Source organism: Solenopsis invicta, chromosome 9 (assembly GCF_016802725.1).
Source record: "Solenopsis invicta isolate M01_SB chromosome 9, UNIL_Sinv_3.0, whole genome shotgun sequence".
NCBI lineage: Eukaryota > Metazoa > Arthropoda > Insecta > Hymenoptera > Formicidae > Solenopsis > Solenopsis invicta.
In genome coordinates this window covers 17,211,980-17,222,422 of record NC_052672.1, presented here as the reverse complement: position 1 = coordinate 17,222,422, position 10,443 = coordinate 17,211,980, and the positions used below count along the sequence as shown (strand labels likewise).

General features: G+C 33.9%; 1 protein-coding gene across 1 annotated transcript; it reads right to left on the bottom strand.

The window, feature by feature from the left end:
• Positions 1-6,181: 6,181 nt before the first annotated feature.
• Positions 6,182-9,949, bottom strand: LOC105201823 (L-xylulose reductase). Its single transcript, XM_011170036.3, has 4 exons — positions 9,428-9,949; positions 8,740-9,169; positions 8,218-8,366; positions 6,182-6,885 (listed from the first exon to the last, which is right to left on the bottom strand). The coding sequence occupies exons 1-4, from the start codon at positions 9,477-9,479 to the stop codon at positions 6,782-6,784; spliced, it is 735 nt and encodes a 244-aa protein (XP_011168338.1). The 5' UTR covers positions 9,480-9,949; the 3' UTR covers positions 6,182-6,781.
• Between the last annotated feature and the right edge of the window lie 494 nt (positions 9,950-10,443).

Below are 10,443 nucleotides of genomic sequence, written 5' to 3'. Positions count from 1 at the left end.
GTATATATATATATATATATATATATATATATATATATATGTATGTATGTATGTATGTATGTATGTATGTATGTATGTATATGTATATGTATATATGTATTCTATTTGTAAATTCACGTGTGTCCTACGACGTCTATAAAAGCTTAAATTTGTTTAATATTGCGTAAGTCGATCTCTCGGTGACTTGTGTAAACATCTGTTAATGAAATTGACTTTGCGATTATCGTTCAATTTTCACAAAGCAGCTAATGTGATTCCGTGTTATTATTATCGTATCCTGCTCCATTGAGCCGAATACGTTTGTATAAATGTAGAATATTTTTTTTGTATAAATCGCAACATATGTATATATACCAGATGCATCGATAATCGAAAAACTAACGTGTATAAAGCCATCAGAAATTTTTGCACAAAATAAAGAAAAAGAATTCTTTTCAAAAAATGCATAGCTCCGTGTTAGTGTCGAGAGGATCAAGCGCAATCGCAAAGAAAAGCCAATAAGTACAGTCGCGATTAAAGTTTCACGTATTTGGCACATCGCTGAAACACGATGTAACTCGTGTCCTAAACTCGGGGTGTCGTTGCTCCAGCCGAGCCGATGAAAAAAAAAAACAAAAAAAACAGACTTTAGGAAAAAAATTGCAAAGCATTAATGTTAAAATTTACGAATTATTTTCTGAGAAAATTTTACTGGAGAGACGCTCTTTTTTGCTCTCGCTGAAGCGATTTCGCATCGATTTATGGCACGACAATAGGACACCAAATCACGATTATTTCGTTATACAAAAAAGCTCTAGGTAAACGATCATACAGAACGTAGTACAATGGGCGCATAAGCAGGAGGCGGGGAGTACGTCTAGCTTTTAGGGACAATTCGTTCGTCGTTCGGTTGTGTTAGATGATAAGAGACGAAGAAGAAGCACGATTGCGAGTTTCCGAAGAGCGTTTCTATCTCATTGGCATCGATCGGGCGTACTGTACAAGTGGAGTTGAGTGGAGTGGAGTGTCTCGCGCGTATGACGGATTCGATATCGGATATACATGTTGCCGCCGCGGTTACCGTTACCGTAATCGTGCATTCCAACTAGAATGAGAGGTATCGTTGTACAAACCAAGTCCGGAAATAAACTCGCCGTCTAATAATCGACGTGACCTCTCCTCGCCCCGCGACAAACTCTCGTGCCCTTTCCTTTTGTACGGTAACAAATATTAGCCGAGAATGCAAGAACGAATGATTTAACTCGCGCGCTCGCTTTTGCTCACCGGCCTCATCGTTTACTCTCCCTATTATTTTCTTTTCCTTCGTCGAACCTCGCGGCGTGGCGAATCCGCGCATCGCGCATCGTAAAGAAAGCGAAACGTCGGTGAGCATTGCCGAGGCTTTGTTCTTACTAACGTATGTATGTTCCGTGTTTATAACAGGTGTATGCATGGTGTGCATTTGTGTGCTTGTGTATCGTCGATCATGTACGAAATTTTGCGCGCGTACTACACGGAGAGGAAGATCGATGATAGATGGGAAAGGTACATGCGTGCGCGCGAACGTGCTCGAATGAAAAAGAGAAAAAGCGCGTCGCGTTTATCTCGAGAGCTCCCGTATTCGTGACCCGCATTTATATACGAAGATCGCGTATATGAATCTCAAACGATTACGTGACGCGTACGAAAGAGTAGAGTACAAATACTGGTCGACTAAGGGGCTTGAAGAGAGAGAGAGAGAGAGAGGGAGAAGGAGAGCGTTCGTGTTACCGGGTTAAGATTTCAACCAAGTTTATCCGATCCCGCCTCGTCATCCTTGTTCTTTCCTATCCATCGCCCTTTGCCCTTCGCTCGTTTCGATTCTCTTCCTAACGTTACGTCTTGTATGATATATCATGCGAGGTGCGTTACATATGCAAAAAAAGTGGAGAAAACGTGATAAAAAGTTACGCATATAGATATATTATACTGACACCGTGTTTTTCTATGTATCTTTTTTTTCTTTTTTCATATAGAGTATGACTATTATTACTACTTATCATATTATTACTATTACTATTACTACTACGACTATTACCGTTACAACTACTGCTGATGCTATTGCTAATTGTTATGTTGCATATCGAATAGTCGAATCCTGCATCGCAACGATCTACTCGGGACTAAGCGATCCGCTCGACAAATATAAAGAATGAAGACGAAGCAACCCCAGCGCCGCGCCGTGTATAATCGCATATCCTGATTAATTTATGAATCTCTGTATTTTCTTTCGCACAGAGTACCGAGTACGATATCGTGAATAAATTAATCGTTTGAAAAAACTCAGATTTTCAATCGAAAAATCTCTCTCGTTTCACGTCAGAATATTTCGATATTGTCACTTCAAAATTGAGAAGAACGAAGCGAGGCGGATGTAACAATAAAGATTTGAAATGCTGAAATTTTACAAGAACCGTGAAACATTTCAATTTAGATTTGCATTAGTTTTAATTATTTGTAAGAAATCAAAGATAAAAGATCCATGATAAATATAATTTTGCTATTAAAAGCTCTTTACCAATCAATTTCTTAATGCTGTGTGTCTAAAGAATGAAACGTAATACATTTTTTATCTTTTCAAAGATTTTAAAACACTGACTAGTTTAATGATATTTATAATCGCGAAAATCTCTCCACGGGGGAGACCTTTTCACTTTACATAATAATCATGCCGTCGTTAATCGAGTCCCAAGCTTAATATTTTCCACCTCGAGTCGTCTTTCTCACTCGAACAAATTTCATTTATCGCCCAGGCAAAGTTTTCCTGAGGCAACAACGTTACGTAAGTTATCAAACTCATCTCCTTGTACTGAGAGGAAAATTTCTGCATCCTCTCTCCATCATTTATTGTTTCAACAAACTCAAAGATATAAATTATTGCTTTTTACGCGTGCTTGTTGTACAATCACCTTTCTCCATGTGTCAATCGGCCAGAAATCGTCTTATCTATAATTATTAATTACATATTCATTATTGCAAAGGCGATTTTGATGAGCGATGAAGCGAGGTGAATTTCGCTATTGTGTCTCCAAGTAATAATATTTCTGTTGCTAATAAACATGAAATTTCAAACACAATTACAATAAATATGATTATTTAATTTTTTAGTCAATGAAGGGAAGATTCTTTGGAGAGAAAAAAGAAACCACTGCCAGCGCGAGCGAAAGTTCTTGCGTTTTTCTATTTTCGACTGACTAAAGACACGTGCGGCGATGATTCAGATCCGTTGCTTCGTCGAATCTTTGCGAATTTGCTAAGAAAATCCTCTCGAGGTGATCGATGCCATCGCGACGAGGAGCAGCGATAATTCCTCCCCGCGTTTCTTTTACTTCTTTTTTATTTTAATTTGCGCGGTTTGCACGAACGCGAGGTTCAACCGAGAAATGACGGAAAATATAATTAAATTACAAACTTGGATTATATATACAATCATATAATTTCATTAAATGTAACATACATCTTCATAACAATGGATTAAAATTTGTCATCTATTTTTTTTCTATTTAGTATATTTCTAACGATCCTGGCAATAGATAAATTTCCGTTTTCTGTATTCTGTGATTGGACCTGTGGCTTCGGATACGAAAAGGCATGCAAACTGTCGTGCGAGTGAAAACTATAATTACCGAAAGATTGTGTGTATGTGTGTTTTATTGCATAATTGTGGATTATGGTTACGAATCGTATGCGCTTGTTTGGCCGGCCTAGGGGAGTTTTATGCGAATATGTGCGAATAGATGTGAGAGAGCGTTCAGAGGGTCTCAAATCAAATGATGACTCCAATGGCCTCCCTCGATGATAAGATGCACGGCGACTCTGGCAAGTGTCGATAAATTCCCGATCAATGTATTTTAAGTGTATTAATCGAACTGTGTATCGAGGCGAATGGTTTGTATATATACAATTATTATTATAATTAATATTGAGACAAGAAGAGCATTATGATAATATGTGCAAGTGTGCTTGAGAAAAAGCGAGTGTGAAAATGAGAAAAAGAAAGAGAGATTAGATAAAATGTCCGAAAGTGATGAAAAGAGCAGCAACACCGAGACGATAACAAATAATAAATACTGTAAAACTGTTTTTGTGTACTATATGACAAAAAAATCGACAACAACCATACCTATAGTTAAACGTTTTGATCAGTGCGAGAGAGAGAGAGAGAGAGAGAGTGAGTGAGTGAGTGAGAGAGTGAAAGTGAGTGGAAAGATGTAGTCTGTTCGATACAAAGGTGTAAAATCCTGTTTCTTGATATACTTTTGCATTTGTACTTCGTTTCGTTTTTGCGGGAAAGTATTGGAGATAAATCAGTAATCGAATGATAAAAATGTTGACCCATGTACATCGCAAATTCTTTTCTTTCTTTTTTTTCCCTTCGACTTTGTTTAAAATGGTCGAGAATCGAGGTCAAATTTTTTTCAAAAGTAATTTTCTTTCTATCCTTAAATTATAATTAAATTTTTTACTAAAGGTATTGTGTATTAAGCTGGAAAAAAATCTTTAAATTATTTGATCCTAATAATTTTAATTATTCATCCTGATTTGTGACAAAACATTTTTTGATTATTCTGTGCAGATATCGTGATATAACTTGAATAGTAAATCTCTTGTAATTGGTAGGTACGAGATATTACGGATACGCTCGATGTAAATGGGTTAATCTCTGCACATCTTCGTTGGACAGCAGAAAACGCTTTTCTTTTGTTGTCTCTTGCTCTTGCTGAACAAATAAAGATTACGTAAACTACCAAAATTAGATAATTATCATTTTAGTTATTTTTTTCATAAAAATATATACTATATATATATATATATATATATATATATATATATATATATATATATGATAAATTATTAAATTTTTATCCAAAAATAAACTTTAAGAAAATTTGTCAATACATACTTATTTGGTAATAAAGTTATTACTTTATCACGTTTGCGACAAAAGAAAGCGAGAGATAACGAAAGAACTTGTTAGTCTCTGCTCGTTAGTCTATAATAATTTGCGAAATTAATATAAATTAAAACTAGCAACGTTAACGTTGTTAGAAGAAAAGAGTGCGTTCTTAGGAAATTTGATCTCCTGTTATTCTGGGTGAAAGCATAATTAAAATGAGCGAAAAATGTCTGGTGAAATAACGAAACGCAATATTGTTACTCGTTTAAGTTTCACCTGGTAAAGCCTGATTAATAGTGATTACGAGTAAAATGTGTTTTGGCGGTAGCGTATATATGTAAATTTACTTTTAGAAATATATCGGGCGTCCGAATCGTTTAAACGTGTCTCGCAGTTAGACAACATACGGATGTTACATGTACTAATTAAGCTCGTTTTTCATTTGCTAGTTGATTCGTACCAATTTTATCTGTACGCAGGTCCGAATTGGTAAAATGGCCTGGTTGTAAAAGATCGTAGAGCTTTAAAAGAATTTCCGACTCAATTTTTCGCTCAAGTTTTACTTGGGAAGAGCTGCAATCATTTAATTTATAATTTTTAATTAGCGTATCTATATAACATTTTGATTTTTAAAATTAAAGACGCTAAAAATGAAAAAGATCTTACAATTTACGTTCATGTAAATGATTTATCGTCGTCGACGAATTTGCCGTAGTCTTTTGATAAAACTCTCTCCTTTTTTTTTAAATGTAATGTTGCGAAGTATGACACAAACTCTATTATAAATTTAATATTATATATTACATATATAAAAATAATTCTGAATATCGTACCTAACTTATATAAGATACTACATTTATTCTTATTTTGTTTCATGATTCATTAAGCCAACATTGAAAATTGTACCGCTATGTAAATGTAACTCAATCGAAATCGCAAACGATTTTGTGTTGAAAAGTTTATACGTGGAAGTAAATTACAATTTATTTATGTTCATCATTTTTCATTTTTTTCATCTGTGACGTCTCAGTTTAAATGCATATATTAATCTAAACAATATATTGAGTCTACATTCAATTAAACTTTTTGTGAAATTCGAAATTTAATAGCATACGATAAACGACACGATACATATAATATATACATTTTTTTCGGACACCCGATAAATTTGAGATTTGAGAACACGTTTTGATATGTGGAAAAATGTTAAAGCGGCGGGTCAAGAGACGCATTCGATTTGCATTGTTTTATTCAACGTGCATATTCTCAGTTTCTCCACCGCGTTACGTTCACCGTAGGAGCAAATTAGGAGTCGAAAAAAAAGCGTTCTTTAGTTTGAATGCAGCCACGGCAGAGGAAAGCTCGCAAATTATATAATTATACGTGCGTTAGTATTGGGGTAGAATATTTTCGAAGATACTTGCGTGGGAAAGAGACACACACTCGCCGACGTGAGTAGTCGTCTCGTCCGTTCACGGCTTTCTCTGTCGCCGCCTGTTTGTCGAACCTAGTTGACGATGAAAAGAAAAGAAGAAACGAAGCATTTTTTTAAATTAAACTGAAACAAACAAAATTTGAGTTTTTCAATTTCTTTATCCTGCCCATGATAATCCCGTGAAACTTTACATCAATTAAACTCATTACAATTACATCACAATAATCTTTATTGAATCTTTTATGCGCAAAACAAAACATGCATTATCTTATTCATAATAAAATAATGGCTGAGTTTAGCAGAAAAAGTAGTTTTCTAACTGTTGTAAGATTTTTTGATAAGATTGATTCTTAAGAATAAAAATAAATGGTAATAAAGAGAATGTTCCTTTTTCTTGCTTATATAAAGAGGATGTGATCCTGAATTTTTGCTTATCCAGCTAAGAAACCACCGTCGATGGGCAAGCAGGCGCCATTGATCATGGAACTTCGGTCGCTCAATAAATATATAACAGGATCCACTACCTCGTCCACTTCTACAACACGATATTTTGAGTCGTTCATAATCTACTTTCTCTGACAACGTTCATAAAGAAAAAAGCAATGTTAGAGATACAATAGTATAAATAATCTAAATTTCTTTATACTAACAAAAAAAATGAAATATAGTATCTCCTACAAAAAATTGTTAGAGCAAATAAATGTTACAATAAAAATGTGTGCTATGAATATCAATCAATACTAATGAAAAGATATTTATGTATCTAATGTATACACCAAATACATAAACATATTGTTATTCATTATACACATTTTTTTTAAAGCAGCATTATTTTACATAATTGTAAAAAAATGAAAAATCATGTACTGATATAATCACAATATGTCAGAATTTTTCATGAAACAGTCAAGGGATTAAAAATAGCAGAGTTTGAAACATACAAGTTGCAGTCAAAATCCAATTTAATTGAAATTATTTCAAGACTCTTTCACAAATCTAGTTATAATATTAGTTTGAACGACTAATTAAATCTACAATTATGTTAATCACTTAATTATGAATTTAGTTGAGAGATTTAATAAAAGAGTTGTTAGAATTAATTTTATTTAGTTAGCTTGGTTTTGGTGAATGTCGGATTTTGACTGCGACATAGTATTATATTTAAAATCTAATGTTAGATTATAAATAAAAATTATAAAAAAATATGTAATAAATAAAAAATTTTAAAAAAATTATAAGAATTAATAGATACAAAATTTTTCGCAAAAAGCCAATTATAGCCGTTAAGATTAGTTTAATTGAACTCTGTTTTTGATTCCATAAATTAAACTTAAATATGATGACGCTTTAGAGTTTTATACCACGCGATTTTATTAATATCCGTAAATTGATTTTTCTTTAATAAATTTTCTACGAGAATCCATTTGAATATTTCTATTTTTATCAGAAATAATATGTATCGGATACTATAAGTTGTCAACAGTTTACCTATTCTTTTTACTACCGATCGGTCATATGTCAGTATATATGTATGTCAGCAAGTTACGTTGATACAAAAAATCCATTTATACAATATAGCGAATGATACAACATTCGTGACGTAAAATATTACATAAGTAAACGTTATCATGTCATGAGACGATCACGGGATTAATAAATGATCTGTTTCAATTCGGAAGATTAGTGTGTGTTATTTGCTGCCTAAATTACAAGCGACTAACAAATTGTAAATTAATGTCTAAATTTATATAATTTTACGAGTTGTAAATTATTCGTACAAAAGAAATTTATTTAAAAATATTGATACGACGAAAAAACTAATAAATTAAATCTTTTCGAATAAAAAATATTCATGCTTGTCACGTACCAGCAAATCGACCTAGCGGAATTTTACTGATCATGCTTTGTGCTTTCTGCGGATCACTCCAACCCAATTTTCCCATTTCCGTCATTACGACTGTAGGGCCAACATTATTGACTCTTATGTTATGCGGACCTAGTTCGAGGGCCATTGCTCTGAAAATATCACAAAAGATGTTTGGAAATTCAAAGACTGTTTACTTTATGAAGCAAAACTCGATTTTTCTTCAAAAGTAGTGCAAGAGTACACAATACAATTAAATTATTAAGGAGTAAAAATAAAAATTTAGGATCAAAAGAAACTTTATAGATAAAGATAAGAAGCCTAATTCTATTAATTTTGTTTAACAAAAATTTTAGTTGGATCAAACTTTGTAAAGTAAAAAATGTCAATGGAAAATTCGTAGATAGAAACACCTTTGTTTACTTTCTTTTCTTTTACATTTTCTCCTGGCCTCTCTTCAACGTCCCGCATTTTTTATGCATCAAGCTTTCGTTTTACAGATCACGGCGGTATTAATTATCTTACTTTGACAACATGTCGAGGGCCCCCTTCGACGAGCAATAAACCGCGTGATCCTTCAATGCCGCCTGACCGGCTTGCGATGATATATTTACAATGCTGCCGCCGCTTTTGCGCTCGATCATGCTCTTGGCTACAACCTGGGACACGTTCAATACAGCCTTCACATTGACATCGAAAGTCAGGTCAAATCCCTCGGGCGTGGCGTCCAAGAACGGCGTAAGGACCGCGACAGCAGCATTGTTGACCAATAGATCGATCGGCAGAACACTTTGCACGGCCGTTTTAGTCGCATCCCAGTCGCGAAGATTCACGCAGATAGACTGAATCTTCGGATCAATTGCCACCAAGCTATCCAAGTGCTTTTTCGTTTTCGACAGCGCGAACACTTGTCCCTTGTATTTCGAGAGACGAAGAGCTAATTCCCTGCCGATTCCTGCACATATTCATGATGATAAGTTTATCACTAAACTCAAATATCTTTCCATAAAAAAAAAAAAACTTAACATAGCTGCGACTCTCAATCTCATTGAGCCCAATGTGAATTTAATCAAGCTGCAGACTCGCGACGCAATACATTTAAGAAAAATCGTTGTATTCATTTTTTTTTTTTTAATACTTTTTGTAAAAAATTGACACGGAACAATTTATTGATTAAATTCATAAAATTATAAGAATTTGCAAAGAGATGTACCTTGACCAGCGCCGGTTACGAGAATGCGTTTTCCTTCAAAACTGATGTTCATGGTTATCAGTCGACCACTAACTCGTGCGAACTTATACAGCGATATATGCCTTGATCCCACACACGATGTCTCGTACGTTTGCCTCCTCTCTCCAATTCTCCTTCCGGTGAACGTATGGGAGTGAAACTCACGAGAGCGCCAATGCGCGCGTATTAAAAGAAAGACTCAACAGTTAAAGTTTTTTTTTTTTTATTTTTTTTTACGCGGGTTGAGATAATGCGATGTGTCGAAAAAACAGTTAAGAGAATTTTAGCAATGTAATTAAAACTTTAATCGCTTGGCAATGTAGTCTGTCACGGTGCGTATCTACGCTCCTTGGATTGGCTACAACTTATCTGCCGTTATTCCCAATTATTCTCTCGATCCATAATATTTTCTTCGGAGAAACGTTATGAGTTAGAAATACCTGTTTGTTTTCCGCCGTTAGTTCGTTACATTAATTAAGTCTCACTTGGGATTATTTGTACTGACAAGAAATATCATTTATGTGTATAAATACAGAAGCGAGAGAAAATCCATTCAATATCTTTACCTTATTAAATAGCTTACGTATTGTAGAAAAAACGATTAGAATATCAATGTTTTATTCGCGTTAGTCGATTCATGGTCGTTATATACGTACATTATCTGCGTGTTCAAAATGTATCATTTGACATGATCGAGTGTAACTGCCATATTTTTATCACACAGCATTTAATCTCCGCGATATCACTGTTTTCCACTATTTCTTCAATGGAGATAATGTCTTTGTACACATATATTAGTGACTGATGGAATATTTGAAGAATTTATCTGAATTTTTTTAATTCTGTAAATTTCAAATAATAAACTGTAGTAAAATATGTATAAAAATAAACAATAAAAATAATGTTATTAAAATGTATGTATTAATAATGGCATATTTACGTATGACATGAATATTTTTCACATATTTTTTACTATGTTAATACAGTGCATATAAATA

Excerpts from the sequence above, each read along its gene's own strand:
- LOC105201823 (XM_011170036.3), bottom strand. The coding sequence starts at position 9,479 with ATGAACATCAGTTTTGAAGGAAAACGCATTCTCGTAACCGGCGCTGGT. Across the intron at positions 9,170-9,427 it reads CGTAACCGGCGCTGGTCAAG|GAATCGGCAGGGAATTAGCT; the intron begins GTACATCTCTTT and ends GAATATGTGCAG. Across the intron at positions 8,367-8,739 it reads GCCCTCGACATGTTGTCAAA|AGCAATGGCCCTCGAACTAG; the intron begins GTAAGATAATTA and ends TGATATTTTCAG.